The 23485-nt window shown below is 42.9% G+C and overlaps 1 protein-coding gene across 1 annotated transcript in view; it reads left to right on the forward strand.

The window, feature by feature from the left end:
• Positions 1-23485, forward strand: part of B3GLCT (beta 3-glucosyltransferase) — a 121408-nt gene that overhangs the window by 79238 nt on the left and 18685 nt on the right. Inside the window, exons 11-13 of the mRNA XM_044927321.2 lie at positions 14666-14779; positions 16889-16988; positions 21171-21290. Coding sequence (XP_044783256.2) covers positions 14666-14779; positions 16889-16988; positions 21171-21290 — 334 coding nt within the window. The remainder of the gene's footprint in view (positions 1-14665; positions 14780-16888; positions 16989-21170; positions 21291-23485) is intronic.

Consider the following 23485-nt stretch of genomic DNA (forward strand, 5'->3'; position numbering starts at 1 on the left):
ATAATCCATTTTGCAAAACAGTGTCCTGTTATGTCCAAGTGTGGACTCTGAGCTGTGAAGAATGAGAGGGGATTTCTCAAGGTAACGGAATGTCAGAGAGAATGTCTTTCTCACGCCGTTCCTTCTTTTTATGTTTATTTCACACTCACACATCAGAACTTGTAAGTAAGGATGTGTATTTGCTCAAGTGTAGATATACAGAGAAAAGTAAAAAATGTTTGTCTTACAAGCCATGGTTCCTTCTTAAGGAAATCCTGCACATAGATGTTTCTATTTAATTTTTTGATGCCATTCCAGAATTCTGCATTATGATGATACTGTTTTTTAAAAAGCCTATTTATAAATACATAATTTATCTGTTTTTTCACCTTCAAACAACACTTTTCTCAAGTTGAGGATTAGACAGTCTTTTGCATTTTCTAATTTTAGCACATATTTTATTTTTTTTCCATGAAAAGACTCTCAGTTTTACCAAAAGTGTGATATTTATAGAGGAGAGATTTCTAAACCAGCTGTCATTTTTGTGGGATTGGAGCTAAGTGGGGCATTTATATAATTTATGTGATAATATGATATTTACAAATGATGCTTTAAAGAGGAACATATTTTACAGATAAAAGAATATTATAATTTTGAATTATGGCATTGTTTAAGACACTGACATCAATTCAGGTCTGGTTATAGTCAACACTATCTTAAAAGTACGTTTGCTATAAACCTTCATGGTTACCTAAAATAGTCACAATAAATTCTAAGTCCTATTAAAATCAGTCTAAATAAATATATGCATTCATTATACAAGAATTCCTAAAATACTATTAAAAATCAATATAGAACTTAAAAATTTCATTTTTCATAAGTTTAACCTAGGTTTAATATCCTTTTGTTTTTTACATAATCTGGAGGGACGATTTTTGATAAATACCTTTCATTAAAAAAGTGTCAAGGGAACTGAACTAGACTGCTTTTCTTCTTTTTTTTTTTAAACAGCAAGCAGAAGTGCTCAAATTGATTTATTTCATCTTGAAGCTGCCTTTGGAGTATATATCAATGTTAGGAATGGGGGTGGTGGTATATTCTCTTTTGAAACACATTTTTCAAGTTGGCAGTAAAGTGGTAAAATTAGGGATGGTCTCTGTTGTAGTTTTCATATTCTACAGAAATGAAAAAAAGAGTTAGCTAATTATTTTATTTTATTTTATTTTATTTATTTATTTTAATTTATTTTTTTAAATTTTATTTTATTTTTAAACTTTACATAATTGTATTAGTTTTGCCAAATATCAAAATGAATCCGCCACAGGTATACATGAGTTAGCTAATTTTAATTTGGTCATTCTGAGTAATCTAGTTTAAGTTCAGTTCAGTCGCTCAGTCGTGTCCGACTCTTTTGCGACCCCATGAATCACAGCACGCCAGGCCTCCCTGTCCATCACCAACTCCCGGAGTTCACCCAGACTCACGTCCATCAAGTCAGTGATGCCATCCAGCCATCTCATCCTCTGTCGTCCCCTTCTCCTCCTGACCCAAATCCCTCCCAGCGTCAGGGTCTTTTCCAGTGAGTCAACTTTTCGCATGAGGTGGCCAAAGTACTGGAGTTTCAGCTTTAGCATCATTCCTTCCAAAGAAATCCCAGGGCTGATCTCCTTCAGAATGGACTGGTTGGATCTCCTTGCAGTCCAAGGGACTCTCAAGAGTCTTCTCCAACACCACAGTTCAAAAGCATCAATTCTTCGGCGCTCAGCTTTCTTCACAGTCCAACTCTCACATCCATACGTGACCACAGGAAAAACCATAGCCTTGACTAGACGGACCTTTGTTGGCAAAGTAATGTCTCTGCTTTTGAATATGCTATCTAGGTTGGTCATAACTTTCCTTCCAAGGAGTAAGCGTCTTTTAATTTCATGGCTGCAGTCACCATCTGCAGTGATTTTGGAGCCCAGAAAAATAAAGTCTGTCACTGTTTCCACTGTTTCCTCATCTGTTTCCCATGAAGTGATGGGACCGGATGCCATGATCTTAGTTTTCTGAATGTTGAGCTTTAAGCCAACTTTTTCACTCTCCACTTTCATCAGGAGGCTTTTGAGTTCCTCTTCACTTTCTGCCATAAGGGTGGTGTCATCTGCATATCTGCAGTTATTGATATTTCTCCCAGCAATCTTGATTCCAGCTTGTGCTTCTTCCAGTCCAGCATTTCTCATGATGTACTCTGCATAGAAGTTAAATAAGCAGGGTGACAATATACAGCCTTGACGTATTCCTTTTCCTATTTGGAACTAGTCTGTTATTCCATGTCCAGTTCTAACTGTTGCTTCCTGACCTGCATACAAATTTCTCAAGAGGCAGATCAGGTGGTCTGGTATTCTCATCTCTTGAAGAATTTTCTACAGTTTATTGTGATCCACACAGTCAAAGGCTTTGGCATAGGCAATAAAGCAGAAATAGATGTTTTTCTGGAACTCTCTTGCTTTTTAGATGATCCAGCGGATGTTGGCAATTTGATCTCTGGTTCCTCTGCCTTTTCTAAAACCAGCTTGAACATCAGGAAGTTCACGGTTCACATATTGCTGAAGCCTGGCTCGGAGAATTTTGAGCATTACTTTACTAGCGTGTGAGATGAGTGCAATTGTGCAGTAGTTTGAGCATTCTTTGGCATTGCCTTTCTTTGGGATTGGAATGAAAACTGACCTTTTCCAGTCCTGTGGCCACTGCTGAGTTTTCCTAATTTGCTGGCATATTGAGTGCAGCACTTTCACAGCATTGTCTTTCAGGATTTGAAAGAGCTCAACTGGAATTCTATCACCTCCACTAGCTTTGTTCGTCTACTGCTTTCTTATTTTGCATAAGGTTATGATAATCCTTTCAGATATTTATCAAATGCTTTTATATTTCAATTTTGAGTCAAAGGTTTATAAAAATTATAAAATCTTCCAAGTCTGTTAGGAGCATAAAGACCAAACCTCCCCAAACCAGATGTACTGATTTACTGCTGTTAATTGGGTCTGGGGTCATTGAAGCCTGAGATCCAAAAGATATCTTGAGAACTTCGCAGTGGAGTTGCTGTGGCAGGCTGTCTTTAAACTTGGACCTGTTTGTTTGAAAAGATAGTATAGGTGGCTGGATTTTAGGGATCCTGATGTCCATGTTGCCTGATGGACGTGAAGTCTGCCAGGCCAGGGGGCTCTGGCCCCCCTTTTGGAAACCTAGTTCTGTCACCAGTTGGTCAAGAGAATTACCCGTAATCGTATTAGTTTTAGTCAACAATGCCACAGTAACTGATTCTAACTGCTAATCCTTTTTTTTTTTTAAACACATTTTCTGGTGTTTTTCACATTTTTTTTTGAAAGTTGCAGTTTATGTATTTATAGTTGGCTGTTCCAGGTCTTTGTCGCCGGGTGCAGGCTTTCTCTAGCTGCGGCGATCGGGGGCTGCTCTCTAGGTGTGGTGCAGGGCTTCTCACTGCAGGAGTTGGGGGCACAGGCTCTAGGGCGTGGGCTCTGCAGTTGCGGCACGTGGGCTCCGGAGCACAGGCCTGAGCAGTTCTGGTGCATGGGCTTAGTTGCCCCACGGCATGTGGAATCTTCCTGGACCAGGGACCAAACTCATGTCTCCTGCATTAGCAGGTGGATTCTTAACCACTGGACCACTAGGGAAGTCCCTTTCACCTGTATTCTGTCATCTGATTTCATGTTGACGGCTCCATGTGATATGGTAATTATTGCTGTTTGCTTGATATTGCAGAGAAAGGAAGCTGACCATGGGACGACACACTGGCCCAACTTCTTGCAGACTGAGCAGGGGAGCGGGGCTCAGGTTTTCTGGCCGTGAACCCCCAGTTCCTTCTGCCACAGCAGAGCTGCGCTGTGACCTCTTTGTGTGTGTGTGTGTGCTCAATCACAGTCGTGTCTGACTCTTTGCAACCCCTTGGACCCCATGGGAGTTTCCAGGCAAGAATACTGGGGTGGGTTGCCATTCCCTCCTCCAGGGGATCTTTCCTGACCCAGGGATTGAATCCACATCTCCTGCATTGGCAGGTGGATTCTTTACCACTGTGCCACCTGGGAAATTTTTTGGATGTGTTAGGAATGTAACGCTTGATAAATAGTATTTGATAGCTGTGTTGATTCTCTGCTGTGCTCAAGGTCAGATCTGACTTGGCTGGAAGCAGTGACAGGAGGCTTTTTACTTTCAGTAGCAGTGAAGACAGCCAGGACTTCAAATCTACAGATGATCTGAAACACACACGGAGCTGGGGAGTCATGTGGCCCCCCGTCCTCGCATATTACTGCGGCAGTCAAGCAGAATGCACGGACTTGGGGCTTTGTTTTTTCTTTCTGTACGCACTCTGGTAGAAACACTTGAGGTTACAGAAACCAGACAACAGTGAAGGAAGAAATAAACAGACCAGGCTGTGCTTATCTCTGAGCAGTTGAGTGCGCTGTCATTGACTTCCCTGGAGGTGGTCTCACTGTCTATGCCCTGGGTTCTGACTGGAGTGGACGCTCGTCACGCCCCAGTCCTGGCTCCTCCAGGGGTGAGGATGTGAGGGAGAGAACAGTCCGGCCAAGGCTGTGGTCAAGGTGAGGGAACGTACACACGGAACTCATTTTTCATACTCTTTTGGAAGAATCGATACAGCCAAATTTCAAAATTAGAAAAAAATTATTTTACATCTTACACTTTTTTTTTTCCTAACAGTAAAGCAGACCTTTACGTAACTACTTGTATCTTGATTCTGATTTAGATGAATTAAAGCATCTTAGGACATAGTTAGCAAAAATATACTCTGTCTCTTGGCTTAAGAAAGCAGTACATGTCAACAGCATCAAACGAGCATGGTTTGCTGAGATGCAAGTGGTTGGTAGGGTTTTAAAGAAACTTTGGAGGTATTATATAAAGCAATGAACTGCCATAGCATGTGAGGTTAGGTTTAAGCGAGGAAAAGCTCTCTGGAGTTAATAAAGCAGCTTCGTTGCTTCCTCTTGGGTTACGTGTCTTTCCTCATGTGATGTGAACTATCAGCAAAACGTTACGGGTCTTGTGTGTCCTTCAGCCACGTGCTTCCTGTGTGGGTCCCACTTATGTCACGGCAGCCCCCGTTTCTGTTTGTCAGCTGGTGGGTTGTGAGGTGTTCCCCCTCCTGCTGTCTCCCTCTAAGTAGAGAGGTTAAATTGCCATTTGCTCAGCCTTTAGTTCCTTATCACAGCCTCCGGAGCTCCTAAAATAAACATTTGACATCTTTCAGCTTAAAAAAAAAAAACTGGTATCTTGACTGTATTGATCTTCTCTAGATGTGAACATACTGATGCTAAAGAGTGTGTTCCCTCTGGTTGGAGAGGTTTATTGAAAACAGGAGGTTGAATCAAAATGCAGCCAGCCAACTGGCAGGCCATATCCTGTGTTAGATGAAGTCAGTGGATTAATTATTTTCTTAAGTTAATTTTTATTGGAGTTTAGTTGCTTTACAACTTGTGTTCCCACTTTACAGATGTGTTCCCACTGGATAGCAAAGTGAATCAGCTATATGTGTACACATAGCCCCTCCTCATGGGTTTCCCTACTATTCAGGTCATCACAGAGCACTGAGTAGAGTTCCCTGTGCTATACGGTAGGTTCACCTTCAGTTCAGTTCAGTTGCTCAGTTGTGTCTGACTCTTTGCGACCCCATGAACCACAGCACGCCAGGCCTCCCTGTCCATCACCAACTCCCAGAGTCCACCCAAACCCATGTCCATTGAGTTGGTGATGTCATCCAGCCATCTCATCTTCTGTCGTCCCCTTCTCCTACTGCCCTCGATCTTTCCCGGCATCAGGGTCTTTTCAAATGAGTCAGCTCTTTGCATGAGGTGACCAAAGTATTGGAGTTTCAGCTTCAATATCAGTCCTTCCAATGAACACCCAGGACTAATCTCCTTTAGGATGGACTGGTTGGATCTCCTTGCAATCCAAGGGACTCTCAAGAGTCTTCTCCAACACCACAGTTTAAAAGCATCAATTCTTCGGCGCTCAGCTTTCTTTATAGTCCAACTCTCACATCCATACATGACCACTGGAAAAACTGTAGCTTTGACTAGACGGACCTTTGTCGGCAAAGTAATATATCTGCTTTTAAATATGCTATCTAGGTTGGACATAACTTTCCTTCCAAGGAGTAAGCATCTTTTAATTTCATGGCTGCAGTCACCATCTGCAGTGATTTTGGAGCCCAGAAAAATAAAGTCAGCCACTGTTTCCCCTGTTTCCCCATCTGTTTCCCATGAAGTGATGAGTTCAGATGCCATGATCTTCGTTTTCTGAATGTTGAGTTTTAAGCCAACTTTTTCACTCTCCTCTTTCACTTTCATCAAGAGGCTCTTTAGTTCTTCACTTTCTGCCATAAGGATGGTGTCATCTGCATATCTGAGGTTATTGATATTTCTCCCGGCAATCTTGATTCCAGCTTGTGCTTCCTCCAGCCCAGTGTTTCTCATGATGTACTCTGCATAGAAGTTAAATAAGCAGGGTGACAATATGCAGCCTTGACGTATTCCTTTTCCTATTTGGAACCAGTCTGTTGTTCCATGTCCAGTTCTAACTGTTGCTTCCTGACCTGCATACAAATTTCTCAAGAGGCAGGTCAGGTGGTCTGGGATTCCCATCTCCTTCAGAATTTTCCACAGTTTATTGTGATCCACACAGTCAAAAGCTTTGGCATAGGCAATAAAGCAGAAATAGATGTTTTTCTGGAACTCTCTTGCTTTTTCCATGATCCAGCGGATGTTGGCAATTTGATCTCTGGTTCCTCTGCCTTTTCTAAAACCAGCTGGAACATCTGGAAGTTCATGGTTCACATATTGCTGAAGCCTAGCTTGGAGAATTTTGAGCATTACTTTACTAGCATGTGAGATGAGTGCAATTGTGTGGTAGTTTGAGCATTCTTTGGCATTGCCTTTCTTTGGGATTGGAATGAAAACTGACCATTTCCAGTGCTGTGATCACTGCTGAGTTTTCCAAATTTGCTGGCATATTGAGTGCAGCACTTTCACAGCATCATCTTTCAGGATTTGGAATAGCTCAACTGGAATTCCATCACCTCCACTAGCTTTGTTCATAGTGATGCTTTCTAAGGCCCACTTGACTTCACATTCCAGGATGTTTGGCTCTAGATGAGTAATTACACCATCGTGATTATCTGGGTCGTGAAGATCTTTTTTGTACAGTTCTTCTGTGTATTCTTGCCACCTCTTCTTAATATCTTCTGCTTCTTTTAAGTCCATACCATTTCTGTCCTTTATCAAGCCCATCTTTGCATGAAATGTTCCCTTGGCATCTCTAATTTTCTTGAAGAGATCTCTAGTCTTTCCCATTCTGTTGTTTTCCTCTATTTCTTTGCATTGATCGCTGAGGAAGGCTCTCTTATCTCTCCTTGCTATTCTTTGGAACTCTGCATTCAGATGCTTATATCTTTCCTTTTCTCCTTTGCTTTTGGCTTCTCTTCTTTTCACAGCTATTTGTAAGGCCTCCCCAGACAGCCATTTTGCTTTTTTGCATTTCTTTTCCATGGGGATGGTCTTGATTCCTGTCTCCTGTACAGTGTCACGAACCTCAGTCCATAGTTCATCATGCACTCTATCAGATCTAGTCCCTTAAATGTATTTCTCACTTCCACTGTATAATCATAAGGGATTTGATTTAGGTCATACCTGAATGGTCTAGTGGTTTTCCCAATTACTTTCTTCAATTTAAGTCTGAATTTGATAATTAGGAGTTCGTGATCTGAGCCACAGTCAGCTCCTGGTCTTGTTTTTGTTGACTGTATAGAGCTTCTCCATCTTTGGCTGCAAAGAATATAATCAGTCTGATTTCGGTGTTGACCATCTGGTGATGTCCATGTGTAGAGTCTTCTCTTGTGTTGTTGGAAGAGGGTGTTTGCTATGACCAGTGCATTTTCTTGGCAAAACTCTGTTAGTCTTCGCCCTGCTTCATTCTGTACTCCAAGGCCAAATTTGTCTGTTACTCCAGGTGTTTCTTGACTTCCTACTTTTGCATTCCAGTCCCCTATAATGAAAAGGACATCTTTTGGGGGTATTAGTTCTAGAAGGTCTTGTAGGTCTTCATAAAACTGTTCAACTTCAGCTTCTTCAGCATTACTGCTTGGGGCATAGACTTGGATTACTGTGATATTGAGTGGTTTGGCTTGGAAACGAACAGAGATCATTCTGTCATTTTTGAGATTGCATCCAAGTACTGCATTTTGGACTCTTGTTGACCATGATGGCTACTCCATTTCCTGTGAGGGATTCCTGCCACAGTAGTAGATATAATGGTCATCTGAGTTAAATTCACCCATTCCAGTCCATTTTAGTGCGCTGATTCCTAGAATGTCGGCATTCACTTTTGCCATCTCCTGTTTGACCACTTCCAATTTGCCTTGATTCATGGACCTGACATTCCAGATTCCTATGCAATATTGCTCTTTACAGCATCGGACCTTGCTTCTATCACCAGTCACATCCACAGCTGGGTATTGTTTTTGCTTTGGCTCTATCCCTTCAATCTTTCTGGAGTTATTTCTCCACTGATCTCCAGTAGCATATTGGGCACCTACTGACCTGGGGAGTTCCTCTTTCAGTATCCTATCATTTTATTTAACTTATATGCAGAGTACATCATGAGAAACGCTGGACTGGAAGAAACACAAGCTGGAATCAAGATTGCTGGGAGAAATATCAATAACCTCAGATATGCAGATGACACCACCCTTATGGCAGAAAGTGAAGAGAAACTAAAAAGCCTCTTGATGAAGGTGAAAGTGGAGAGTGAAAAAGTTGGCTTAAAGCTCAACATTCAGAAAACGAAGATCATGGCATCCGGTCCCATCACTTCATGGGAAATAGATGGGGAAACAGTGGAAACAGTGTCAGACTTTATTTTTTTGGGCTCCAAAATCACTGCAGATGGTGACTGCAGCCATGAAATTAAAAGACGCTTACTCCTTGGAAGGAAAGTTATGACCAACCTAGATAGCATATTCAAAAGCAGAGACACTACTTTGCCAACAAAGGTTCGTCTAGTCAAGGCTATGGTTTTTCCAGTGGTCATGTATGGATGTGAGAGTTGGACTGTGAAGAAGGCTGAGCTCCGAAGAATTGATGCTTTTGAACTGTGGTGTTGGAGAAGACTCTTGAGAGTCCCTTGGGCTGCAAGGAGATCCAACCAGTCCATTCTGAAGGAGATCAGCCCTGGGATTTCTTTGGAAGGACTGATGCTAAAGCTGAAACTCCAGTACTTTGGCCACCTCATGCGACGAGTTGACTCATTGGAAAAGACTCTGATGCTGGGAAGGATTGGGGGCAAGAGGAGAAGGGGATGACAGAGGATGAGATGGCTGGATGGCATCACTGACTCGATGGACGTGAGTCTGGGTGAACTCCGGGAGTTGGTAATGGACAGGGAGGCCTGGCATGCTGTGATTCATGGGGTCGCAAAGAGTTGGACACGACTGAGCGACTGATCTGATCTGATCTGATCATTTTGCCTTTTCATACTGTTCATGGGGTTCTCAAGGCAAGAATACTGAAGTGGTTTGCCATTCCCTTCTCCAGTGTACCACATTCTGTCAGATCTCTCCACCATGACCCACCTGTCTTGGGTTGCCCCACGGGCATGGCTTGTTTCATTGAGTTAGACAAGGCTGTGGTCCTAGTGTGATTAGATTGACTAGTTTTCTGTGAGTATGGTTTCAGTGTGTCTGCCCTCTGATGCCCTCTTGCAACACCTACCGTCTTACTTGGGTTTCTCTTACCTTGGGCGTGGGGTATCTCTTCACGGCTGCTCCAGCAAAGTGCAGCCGCTGCTCCTTACCTTAGATGAGGGGTATCTCCTCACCGCCATCCTTCCTGACCTTCAACGTGGGATAGCTCCTCTAGGCCTTCCTGTGCCCGCGCAGCCACGGCTCCTTGGACGTGGGGTTGGTCCTCCCGGCTGCTGCCCCTGGCCTCGGGTGTGGGGGCGTGGGGGTAGGTCCTCCTGGCTGCGGCCCCTGACCTCGGACATGGGGTAGCTCCTCTTGGCCGCTGCCCCTGACCTCAGATGCGGTGTAGCTCCTCCCGGCCGCCAACTTGGGTAGCTCTTCCTGGCTGTTCCTGCACCGTCGCAGCCTGGCGCTCTTGGCTGCTGCCCCTGACCTCGGACATGGAGTAACTCCTCTTGGTCACTGCCCTTTGGGCATGGGGTCCTCCCGGCTTCTGCCCCTGACCTCGGACGTGGGGTAGCTCCTCTTGGCCGCCCGCGCTTAGTGTGCCAGTCGCAGCCGCCCCAAGAGATCGCTAGTCTTTCCCATTCTGTTGTTTTCCTCTATTTCTTTGCATTGATCCCTGAGGAAGGCTTTCTTATCTCTCCTTGCTGTTCTTTGGAACTCTGCATTCAAATGGGTATATCTTTCCTTTTCTCCTTTGCTTTTGGCTTCTCTTCTTTTCACAGCTATTTGTAAGGCCTCCTCAGACAGCTATTTTACTTTTTTTGCATTTCTTTTTCTTGGGGATGGTCTTGATTCCTGTCTCCTGTACAGCGTCATGAACCTCTTTGCATAGTTCATCAGGCACTCTGTCTATCAGATCTAGTCCCTTAAATCTATTTCTCACTTCCACTGTATAGTCATAAGGGATTTGATTTAGGTCATACCTGAATGATCTACTTTCTTTACTTTCTTCAATTTCAGTCTGAATGTGGCAATAAGAAGTTCATGATCTGAGCCACAGTCAGCTCCTGGTCTTGTTTTTGTTGACTGTATAGAGCTGTTTCTTTGGCTGCAAAGAATATAATCAATCTGATTTCAGTGTTGACCATCTGGTGATGTCCATGTGTGGAGTCTTCTCTTGTGTTGTTGGAAGAGGGTGTTTGCTATGACCAGTGCGTTCTCTTGGCAGGTTCTCCTTAGGTATCTATTTTATGCATAGTATCAATAGTGCATATGTGTTGATCCCAATTTCCGATTCCTTCCCACTCATGGACTATTTTTCAGCCATAAGAAGGAATGAAATTAGGTCATTGTAGAGATTGGCTGGACCCTAGAGACTGTTGTTGAGAGTGAAGTAAGTCAGGAAGAAAGAAGTATTCTGTATTAATTCATATATGTAGAATCGAGAAAAGCTGTACTGATGATCTCATTCACAAGGCAGAAGTAGAGACATGACGCAGAGAACAAATGCCTGCAGTAGCTTAATTCCTGATGAAAGTTCAGTTCTCTCCCAGCTGCCGTGCAGGTGGAGACGGGGGCCAGAGTGCCCTGACGCTACTGTGTCAAGTAGCCCTTCCGTCTTACAGACACCCGATCCCCAAACCAGGAATCGGAGCACAGCCTTGGTGTTGTCACTAAGCCTCTCCTAAGAGGAGAGAAACCAGGGCTTTCCTATGTGCTCACTGACTTCACACCGAGACAGAATGTCCGTTTGTCAGTTGGAAAACGGCGGATTCCTCAAATCAGAACAGTCATGCACATCTGGTTGTGTGGTAGATTTTGCTCAAGGGTCAATTCCTTTTCGTTTGTAATCAGAGTTTTGCATGTCAGCCCATCAGGAGTAGAAAGGACTTCTCTGCATCTCCTGCTTCTCAGTGGTGCAGCCAGGTGGAAGATGTATGCCATCTGGGCAGATTTTTTTTTTTTTAATAGTACAGTTCTTTTTACTTTATCCTAATTTTATTTTTTTTTTTTTTTTTTTTTTTTTAATTTTATTTTATTTTTAAACTTTACATAACTGTATTAGATTTGCCAGATATCAAAATGAATCCGCCACAGGTCTGTAGCAAACATTCTTGAAAGTGACATTCACTATTGTTTTATTATGTGGGAGGAAGTACGCTTCTCAGTATTGAAAATGAAATAGTAGATCACGTTAACTATATTGAAATATTTTCTCCAAGTTTAATATCTTTAGGAATAGAGTGTCTTAATATAATATGAAATATAAATAATAGAAAGAATTCAGTTATTCTCTATTCAAACAGTGATGATAAAATAGACCAAAATGTCTAAAGTTTTAAGCAGTTTTGCATCAATTCTGGTTTAAGATAGTCTTCATCTGCTGTTGTAGGAGACTTCACCTTGACTTCAGTTCTTTGCACAGGCATTACAGTGATGAGGATTGGATAGGTGATAACATTGTTCACTGTTGGATGCTTTTGGGGTTTGAGACTCAGAACACGTTGCTGTGTTGAAATGGTCGGTCCATTTTAAAATGATTGGTCATGGTGGTACTGGTTTCCCAGATGGCGCTAGTGGTAAAGAACCTGCCTGCCAATGCAGGAGATTTAAGAGATGCAGATCTTCCCTGGGTTGGGAAGATCCCCTGGAGGAGGAAATGGCAACCCACTCCAGTATGCTTGCCTGGAGAATCCCATGGATGGAGGACCCTGATGGGCTATAGTCCATGGGGCCACAAAGAGTTGGACACGACTGAAGCAACTTAGCATGGTCTTGTACAAAGGCTGAATCGCTGATAGAGATAAAACTCCTTCCTTTAAACCAGTTCCAGAAAGAGCCCTCCGCCTTTTGGAATCCCCAGAGCACCCAGTCTTCAGTCAGCTATTCACTGAGCACTTACTGTGTCTCAGGTTGTATGGGGTGCTGGGCTCTGAGAAATTCTTACCTCTGGTAACATTTCTGTTTCACCTGTTTCAAACCAAAACAGGAAACAAGTAGGTTAGGTGTGTTGTTCAGTCGCTCAGTTGTGTCTGATTCTTTGTGACCCCATGGACTGTAGCCCGCCTGGCTCCTCTGTCCATGGGATTCTCCAGGCAAGAATACTAGACGTTCCCTTCTCCAGAGGATCTTCCTGACCCAGGGTTCGAACGCAGATTCTTTACCATTGAGCCACCAGGGCAGCCGGTCTTGTCTGGATAAGTCCTGCTTATTATGTGCAAAGCCAAGGGCCAACACAGGGCCAAGCTTGGGTTTTCTTGTGCTGGAATTTGGACAGAATAAGAATTTTTCCTTTTTTCTTATATTTTCCCTTAGCAACCTTATCTATTATTATTATTATTATTTCAAAATTATTTATTTTTAATTGGAGGATAATTTACAGTGTTGTGTTGGTTTCTGACATACATCTGCATGAACCAGCCGTGTCCCCTCCATCCTGAGCCTCCCTCCCAACTCCCACCTCATCCCACCCCTCCAGGTTGTCACAGAGCACCAGGTTGGGCTCCCTGTGTCATACAGCAGCTTCCCATTCGCTATCTGTTTTACATATGGTAATGTATATGTTTCAGCACTACCCTTTCAATTCCTTCCACCCTCTCCTGCCCCCAACCTTATCATTTATGGATCTTTGTCAATTCTGGCATGGAGAAATCTTTATATCTGCCTTTTTTTATGATTGCAGAAAATTGTATTTTAATATATAAAATAATATTTAGTGGCTTAAAATAGGTAATTTGGAGGTTACCATAGCAAATGTCCAGAATTCCTAAGTCTCTTTTTTTTAAGAGCTGGTAAATAGTGGACTATGGAATGATGGACTTTTGTATTTTCTGTATATGGGCTATCTGAGTTTGTCTTCCAGTTTGCTGACTGGCATAGCTAGACACTTAACTTTGACATTGCATGGGTGGTTTTTGCATATCATTTATTTTTATTTAGGTTGGGGGAAAAATATAAATGATTTAATAAAGGTTCAAAATATTGACCTGAAGATTTGGTTCATCAGAGTTGAGATTCTTAAATCAACAGTATAAAATCTAGTTTTTTTTATGTTGATGATCTTTTCTATTAAAACAACACTGGAATCCCTTTAAAATTGAGATGCACAGGTGGTAACTTTAAAAAAAATTATAGAAGAAAGCAATTACTGAGATAGTTGGTCAAGTGAATTAGTGTCAAATCGTGGTCAAGTCGGGTGTGGAGTCACAGCTAACTTTGAGGATCTCACCCTAAAGTACAGAAAATCAGCCAAGTTTTCTGCTGTTTGTGTTTATTAAAATAATTTACCTGTTCATGATACAGTTTTAGAATCTGCAGTGGTTTTCAATTTTATTTCTTCTACGCTTTCCAAAAGTGCAACACAATACTATCAACCATCACATGTAGTGATTTTTAAAAAATTAATTAATTTATTTTATTTGGAGGCTAATTACTTTATAACATTGTGGTGGTTTTTGCCACACATTGACATGAATCAGCCACTGGTGTACATGTAGTGATTCTTAATGGCAGGGTCGTGTCCTTTATAGGGTCGGGTGGTCCTGTTGGCATCTTTGGGTGGAGACATGTGTACTTTGAAAAGGTTCCCCCCTCCATTGTGAGGGAGGCAAGTATACATCTCAGCTAGAACCACTCAGAATATTCCAGCCCCTAGAAGTAATTGTATCCCCACACCCCTAAAAAACATCTAAAACTCCAGTTGTGAATTTCAAATAAAGCAGCCTGGGGAAAGAGAAAAATTAGTTAAAATTAACTTCTACACAGCAGTCTAATCCGACTAGACAATGTATCTTCCTGTGGAAGCAGCAATGAGGAGGGCCTGTGCTGTTGAGGTTTCTCAGGGTAGGAAGGGAGCACTAAGCCTTGGAACACCTGGAGAAGAACACGTGCTGGTTCCCTTCGTTTCTGGGAGGCCATCCCGTCACGCGGGGGTTCCAGCTTCTTGGGTGACTGTGCCAGTGATGGTCCCCTCTCTGGTTTTTTCAGTCCCCATCGTGAAGCAGACTTGGGCGGGGCAGGCAGGGCACCTCGAATACTACAGTGATTACGCAGACAGCTCCATTCCGACGGTGGATCTGGGGATTCCTAACACAGATAGAGGTGAGTCCTCGGTCCTGACTGATCCTCTTACTCAGAGTGTCCATTCTGTAAATATAGTAGCTTAGGATAAAAATGAAGTATTTTATAAATACTGTAATGTTCCCCTTGTGTAAGTTTCTTTCCTTCCTCCTCACATCTTTATCCATGGATGTGGACCGATTCTTGCAGTTTAAGCACTGCTTTTAGTATTAACAAAGGTTCTAAGTTTTTAGTTGGTCATACGTAAGTGATTGACATACATGACGATTATGCACATGACAGTTACGGTAGAGTTTAAGCACAGAGTTTTTGTACCTTCGTAATTCACTGTGGCCATAATGGGGTGCCTGTGTCTTAGTCACTCAGTCGTGTCCGGCTCTTTGTGACCCCATGGACTGTAGCCCTCCAGGCTCCTCTGTCCCTGGGATTCTCCAGGCAAATTACTGGAGTGGGTTGCCATTCCCTTCTCCAGGGGTCTTCCCGACTCAGGGATCAAACCTAGGTTTCCTGCATTGCAGACGATTCTTTACCATCTGAGCCACCAGGGAAGCCCCCCTCCCAGAGTTAACTTTTCATATTCCCATGCAAAGTGTCTCTTCATTCAATTTTAGCCATTTATTCAGCCAGTATTATCATCCGACTGTGGTGTGCTGGCCCCTGCTAGACACTGAGGGAAACAGGAATGAAGCTGATGGTTTCCATCTTCCAGAAGCTTATGGTCTGTTATGGTCCAGGATGCATTTCGTTTGTACTTCTGAGAGGCACTTAACCACATCCTACATGGGACATATGTAGTATAAGCTCATATACGTATATATAAGTAAATTGTTGAAGTACACTTGTTTTTCTCTTCAGATTGCAGGCTTTCTAATTCAAAACATTTTTTATTTCAAAAAATTGGAAGTATAAATTTGGCCACCTCACCTTCAGATGCTCTTTACGCATCTTAATTTTTATCCATTGTTCCTGCCACATTTTTCTTGAGTTTTCTGGTTCCCCCCAAACCTTTTTATGAAAAAAAGAGTAGTAAGTTGATGATCTTGTTCCATAGAGTAATTTATCTTGGTTATTTTATGATACTGTCATTCATAATGCCTTGATTGATAGAGTAGAATCAATATGCCATCCTGTAGTATTGATTATTCTGACAAGATTAGTATATATATCACTAAGTCTGTCTGTTGCTGTCTGTTTTGGAAAAATGATTTCAGATTGAATTTTCTTTTTTTTTGTTTATCTTGCTTTTTAGACTCTAAATTGACTCTAATACTCATAAATTGATGCATTCTTGATTTGTTTTATTTTCAGTCTGACCTTATTATTGCTTATATTTATGTTCTACCTTATCCAAAAGGAATTTGAGATGGCTTTCAAAAATATATACCATAATGTACTAAAATGTATTATGGTAACCATACTATAATGATTAAAAATACATAGAGTGATCAAGAATAAGAAAAGTAAAGGTTAGTTGAGTGCTTTGCTCTCTATTGTGTCACTTAATACTTTCTTGAATTGAGGGGTTTATTCTTATTTATCGACTTGCATTCTCTTCCCAAGCATTTAGTGCTGTCCTGGCCTCAGCATTTTGCATTAAAGGTTTGCTATCTTGGCATCTAAGGGACTGTGCCTCTGATCGCACTGTATCTGTAGTGTACATCCTAGAGCTGGCCACCATGTCTGGCGTATTAGAAACGTAATAGCAAATATTTACAAAATAAATAATTGACAGTATAATATTGTATCTTGCACCATTGTTTCCCTAAGGTTGTGATGCCTGAGGTTCTAATGTTTCTTTCAGAATAAGGTGCTCTAAGGAAAGAAGCCAGGCTCCTGTAATTTCTGTAAGACTTAACAGATTTCTTATGTGTCTGGAGTGAACTACAGCGTTTCCTGTACCTGACTTTGTGTAATTCCCCTCACCTCTCTAGGTCTTCAGTCTCTCATGTATGAAATGAATGACTGACTTCATGATTTTTATCATTCCCCCTGGTTCACTAAGTCCATGGAAATTAGAAAAGGCTGGTTTTCAAAATTTCAAATTCTTAAGTGAATACCAGTGTTTAAACTTTGACTCACAATGTGTTAAGGAAAGTAATACATTGTAAGTTTTCTTCTCACCTTTCCTAGGTCATTGTGGAAAGACATTTGCCATTTTGGAAAGATTTCTAAATCACAGCCATGACAAAATACCGTGGTTGGTCATTGTGGATGATGACACATTAATAAGGTAAGGGGCCCTCTCGTCCTCAGGTGGCTTTAAATTCTACATGTATTCATAGTCAGAAACTAGGGTGGGTACTTCTGCTGCTGGCCAGCATGTAGAAACAGGGACTGGATTTTACCCTCACATCTGAAACACGTTTCCTACCCCCGCCCCCCCCCGCCCGCCCCGCCGTAAAGGACACATTATCTGAAATGAGTTATTTTTAAAACATGGACAGTAGTATAATATGTATAATAATTCAAACCTAAATAATTCAAAACTAAAATAATTTTAATGTTGAAATCAAACATCAGTCATATCACTAAATGTGAGTGGGTTTAGCTCACTTAACAAACTTTTCAAAGTGCTTCATAAAACAAACCCCAAATCTATGCTTTATACGAAAGACACATAAACATAGTCGTTCAAAAAGTCTAATGATAAAGGGATGGGTAAGGTTTGCCAAGCCAGTGGGAACAATAAAAATAAAAAATTCAGTTCCCAACTCAAGCTAGGAAAAGAATCACAAAGTCAACCCAGATAAACAAGGAAGAAAATAATAATAAAGATACATGCAGAAATAATGAGGTAGAGGTCAAAAAATCAGAGGATCAAACTAAAGAGCCAAAATTTTGGTTCCTTGAAAAAAAATTAACAAATTGTGTCAAGTGATTTCCAGTAGATACCATTACGTGGAAAAAGCCAAGTGCATAAGAGTGTATTCTGTTTGCTTCCCTGTGTGTAAGAAAGAAGGGGAAATAAAACATACCCATGTGGACTTAGCTGTTCAAAAACAAAGTGGGCAGATAAACTGGAAGTCCATGAAGTAGCTCCCACAGAGGGGTGGGTGGGAGCGTGGGGTAGATGGAGTTGGGGTATGTGTGCCCCTTTTCTATCTCTTTGTTTAGTTTTGACTTTGGGAAGTGTGCTCATATTTTACCTATTGAAAAATAAAATGAATCTATAAGGACGGGAAAAATCAATAAGGATGAGGAGAAAGCTTAAACAAACTAACTGTATTTCAGATGAAAACATAATCACACTGAAGGGAAAATATAAAGCAAATACTGCTGAAGATGGGTTTTAGAGACACACCTTCAGGGGTAGAGAAGTGGGGATGCCAAAGAACTCCTGAGATTTCAGTCGGTCTGGTTTTTGTCATGAAGCAACTCTGAAGGTACATTAGGTAGGTTGTAGGACTGAGTAGATGGCTAAGTGGTAATAGTGTTGGGTGGGAGCCATGGTTCTCACTGTGGAAGGACATGGCATGGGCCAGGTCAAGCTGATAGGCTGGAAGACTGGAAGTAGAGAAATCTCCAAGAATTCATAATTTCTATTAGACTCATGGTTTTTACAGTGTGTGTGTGTGTGTGTGCACATATCTTTCTAGTTCTTCACACCAAAGAAGACCAGATACAAAGATCCCCAGTAGCACTGAGCAACTAATGAACAGAACTAATACTACAACTTTCCTACTAAAAGGAACCAGGCCTTCTCAGAGAAAGAGCTGATTTTAAGGTTGAGGCAAGGAAGATATAGGAAGACATTTTAACTTTTTTTTTTCTTATGCCAGAGAGTTAGGAAGTGCTTAGGAAAAAAAGAAAGAAAGAAGAGTGCATGTTAAGAGGACACAGGAGCAAGCTTGAAGAGGTTCCCGTTGGTGGAATCTGGGACAAGAAAGAGCATTAGTGTCATTGAGGATGATAATAATGGATTATGAACCATGACAGTTAGGAAGCAATGAGTTCATGCTTATAATAAAAAAGTAATGAGGCAGATCTGGCTCCATAACAAAATACCAAATAATAAACAAAATAATTTATGTTAAACAACAGAAATGTATTTCTCATTTTGGAGGCTGGGAAGTCCAAGATCAAGGTGCTGGCGAGGCAGCTTTCCAAGGCTCTTCTCTTGGTTTGAGGGTGGCCACTGGCCTGGTGTGTGCTCGCGGGACCTCTTCTTTGTGTGCCATGGAGAGTGTTCTCTAGTGTCTCCTCTCATATGGACACAAGTTCTGTCGCATCCAAGTCCTACCCTGGTGACTTCGCTGAACCTCCTTCTAGGCCCTGATACCTTACAGGGAACTGTGTTGGATTCGTGATCTCCAAAGAAGAAGATTTAACTTTGGGATCAGGGACCAGGCTTGATCACTCAAGAGCTTTTGTGCAGCAGAGTTTTATTAAAGTATGGAAGGGGACAGAGAAAGCTTCTGACATAGACATCAGAAAGGGATGGAGAGCGCCCCCCGCCCTTGATAGCCTAAGCAAGGGAGTTAAATACTTTTAAAATTAGTTATTGCAATAAATCAAAAGAATGTCTCAAGGTTATAAACATCTTAGTAGACCCACTCCCATAATTTACATTTTAAGATAACAGATTAGCCAGAAGGTTTTCAGAAAGGAGAGCCTGTCCTCAAGCAGGATACATTGTTGTTATATGATCCTTGAAAAGTGAAGTTGCTCAGTCCTGTCCGACTCTTTGCCGATCCCATGGACTGTAGCCCACCAGGTTCCTCCGTCCATGGGATTCTCCAGGCAAGAATACTGGAGTGGGTTGCCATTTTCTTCTCCAAGGGATCTTCCCGACCCAGGGATTGAACCCAGGTCTCCCACATTGCAGGCAGACGCTTTAACCTCTGAGCCACCAGGGAAGCCCTATATGATCCTTAGTACAGAGTTTAAACTGAGTTGTTTGTTGTGTAATCATAAGTTCTGGGCTTAAAGGAAGCATTTTATGTGACTGAGGCTAAGGAATGTAGAGGAAAGAAAAAAGATATTTGTCCTTTCCTCCTCCTTGAAAATTCCAGAGCCCTGTCTCCGCTTCGAGAGCCCCAGACCCCTTTCTCCTCCTTGGGGACCCCGGACTTATCAACCTGCCTAGGAATTGACTCTCTCAGCCCCATCTTGAAATATAGTCATGTTGGGAGTTAAGGCTTCAGCATATGAATATTGTGCATGGGACACAGTTCAGTCCACAGCGGGCAGGTTCTGGCTAGCAGGGAGCGAGGAGTTCTGACTGGTTGATGGAGCTGGAAAAGTCATCTCTCTGACACCATTAGAGTAAAGACTGATTCAGGCAAGAAACTGACGGATGCCAAACTAGGGATAAGTTTTGATGAGGACCAGGATACGCTAGTGTTAGAGTGTCTGCTGGAGACTCTGAGAAACAGCAAAGGCAAAATAGCAAGTGTCCAGGGGAGACCCCGGGCAGCACCGTGTGATCAAAACAGACACTCCCAGTGGAGGACAGGCGGATGCCGCAGGCCAGACAGCATGCCTTCTTTATCCCTGCAGCTCCTGAGAATGCATAACCTTGCCTTTGTTATAAGGAAACATCAGACAAACCCAAGATGAGGACCAATCTATTAAAAGGGGGGTGGGCATTTATTTTTTTAAAAATACCGGTGTCATGAAAGACTAAAAAAACCGAGGAACCATTAAAGGAGATGAAACTGAGAATAAAGTGAATGATAAATAAATGCATTTTTCTGAGCAGCTCATGGATATTCCCACAGCCCTGTGGAAGCTGTCACTGTTGACACACGACAAGGAGGCATAGGGGCCGGAGGTATAGACAGACAGACACAAAAGGCCACGGGTTAGGGAAGCCCCCCTAGAGGAGGCCGTAAGTACAGTGCAGTGGTGTGCCACAATCTGAAGGCCCCCTGGAAAGCTTTGCTGCCCAAATTCCCTTCCCGCCTTGCCTTCACCTGCCTGCCAAGGACTCATCTGTACTTTACAGGTTCCCTTTTTAGCCATCAAGTATTGTAACAGACACCAGCGAGGTCTGAAAAGGTACACTGAGGAGTTCTTTCAGTGGGGAGCAGGCCACTGGCCACCCTCCTTCCTCGCCCAGCCACGCTGCCCGTCCACGCGAGGCGGCCACTGCTGGTCGGGGCTTGTGAAAACGGGAGCACGCTGCCCATCCACACAAGGCGGCCACTGCCGGTCGGGGCTTGTGAAAACGGACGGGGGGGACCCTTGTTTCTCAGTTTCTCTCCAGTTTCCAGTGATGCACAGTGTACATCAGGTTTTTTTCTTTTTTTTTTTTTTAATCTTTCTTCTGTAAGTCTCCTGAATCTCATCTCTGTGACTGAGAGAGAGTATTGCAGAGTATAACCAATGGGGTGTAAGAACAGTAAAATATGTATTCTGCAGACACATTTGAATTAAGGAACTGTCGCTTCTGTTCCCTTGGGAATCTTAGCATCTCCAGGCTCCGGCACCTGCTGAGCTGCTACGACGCCCGTGAACCCGTGTTTCTGGGAGAGCGTTACGGCTATGGGCTGGGCACCGGAGGCTACAGCTACATCACGGGAGGAGGAGGGTAACTATAAGCTTGGCTTTCTGGAAATTGCACTTCTGTTTCTGGGATGCAGGGGTGTGTCTGTGCCACGGGCTCTAGGCTGATACCTAAGTGCTCTGTAAATGGGGGGAGCTGTTACTATGATAGGAACGTGAACATTAAAAAGAACCCACAGTGAAGAACATTTTATTCCTTGAAGAAATTATATATATATTAAGTATGTATATATAGATGATATATATAGATGATATATATATATGAATGTCAGGGAAGTTGGTAGAAATGCGCGTGTAGTAGTGATTGCTTCTAGGCGGCCAGTTAGTTTTGATTGTCTGTTTGAATGAAAAAAATTTTGGGTATAGATTTTCATTTCAGAAAATAATTCATTAGACTTCTTAATTATCCAGTGCTTATTGATTGTATTTGGGGAAAAGAGTAGTTACAGAAGTTTAGATTTAAGCAATTCTGGGATATTTGTGTGGGATTTATGGGTTTTAAATATAGTTAAGAATCAGTGCTTTTAGGTAAGCTTCTGCCTAATCTCTTATGGGGAGAGATTTTGATTTGATTTGTGTAGGTGAATCAGTCAAGCAGTTAGCCTGTTCTGTTGTTTCTATAGTATTTGCTGCTGGGTGTTTAGGGAGAATCTTCTTATCCACTGTAGTGATTTACACGTATTCAGCAGGTTTTGTTGAGTATCCACTATGTGGTGGGCAGCATTCACTGGATTGTAGGTTTCTGAACCCTCGGACTTTTTATTCTTACTTGGCAATCCCCTAGGTTAAAACCGGGCCTACGACTACAGGGTGGTCTTCCAGGGGTTCCTGTTTTGGTCTGGCCTGGTTAGTGGTGACTGAAGTATGGTCGTGGAGGTGGCCTTTCCGATTGATAACCAGGCCTGGGCAAGTTCTGATCTTTGTTGATCTACCTGAGGCCATTAGCAGTAGGAAGTAGGGGTCCACCGAGGCCTTGGAGAAGACACTAAAGCATCAAGCCGAGGAGTGTTGAGCTCGTCATCATTTAAGAAGGTTCCAGCTCTTTGCAGCCTTGTGGTAATGCATTAGTATCCTGGGTGAGGGGCTGGTGTCCATTAAGCCAGAGTTTCCCCTTTTGTAAAGGGTAGTGAGGGACAGGGAAGCCTGGCATGCTGCAGTCCATGGTGTTGCAAGGAGTCGGACACAACTGAGCGGCTGAACAACCGTGCTTTGTACTTGGGTCGATATATTTTGCAGCAGGAATGTGTTAATACTTTGACCCCAGAAGGGGCAGAGCCATAGCCTCCTGGTCCCCCCGCCCCTCGTCCTCCTCCCCGCTGTGCTGTTGTCAGAGACTCTCTGTGGTCCTCTCGCTCCCTGCTCAGAGGCTGCGCTGCCTTCCCGTTGCTGTTAGTCTGGACTCTCCTCTCCTACTGCAGGCATCTGACTAGAAGATGATCGCTCAGATTTCAACCAGACTCACACTGACCTGGATCGGGCCTCACTTTTAACCACTTCTCGTTGGCTAACCCCTAGCCCCCAGGTGCTCGAGACCCGGCCTTGGGGCTACGTCTCTAACCTGTCTTTCCTCCTGCCTTCCCACCCCCAGACCCTCTCGCCCGGGCAAGGCTCTTCCCTGGAAGCCGGCTCATCTAGGCTTCCACTCACTCATCTCTTCAGCAGTTCCTTAGGTTAGCGTGATTTGTATCTTATTTGGGTTTTTCTTTGCGGGACCAGGGGAGTGGAAGTCTTTTGCGCCCTTGTACAGCCCCTCATTTCCATTGGGATAAAGTCCAGTTTCCTCACTGGGGCTCACCAGGTCTGCCTCTGTCTTGGCAGATGCTGTTCTATCATCTTAGACTCATTTCTCTGCGCCCTCATTCTGAGAGAATTCATGCTGAACCTCTTTCAGTTCCTCAGAGGCACTGTCTTTTAACGCTTCCCTCATATACGGCGTCTGCTGGTCTCTTCATAGCACAGTTCCCCACCCCGCCCCCGCCGCCTTCCGCCTCTGTCACCTGGCTAATCCTTCTGCTTCTTGTGGACAATATATCATTCTCAAGCCCTAAGCTAGTCTGGCTCCTGAATCTGGGTTAGATACTTTGCTCATATACACGAAGCACATTATGCCGACCATTATCATTTAATCGCCTATTTACTTTCCTGTTTTCCACCCAAATTATGAATTATTTGAAGGCTGCACCTGCATCTCATTTCTCATTGCATCCTCACTGCCTGTCG

This window comes from Bubalus bubalis, chromosome 13, assembly GCF_019923935.1.
Source record: "Bubalus bubalis isolate 160015118507 breed Murrah chromosome 13, NDDB_SH_1, whole genome shotgun sequence".
NCBI lineage: Eukaryota > Metazoa > Chordata > Mammalia > Artiodactyla > Bovidae > Bubalus > Bubalus bubalis.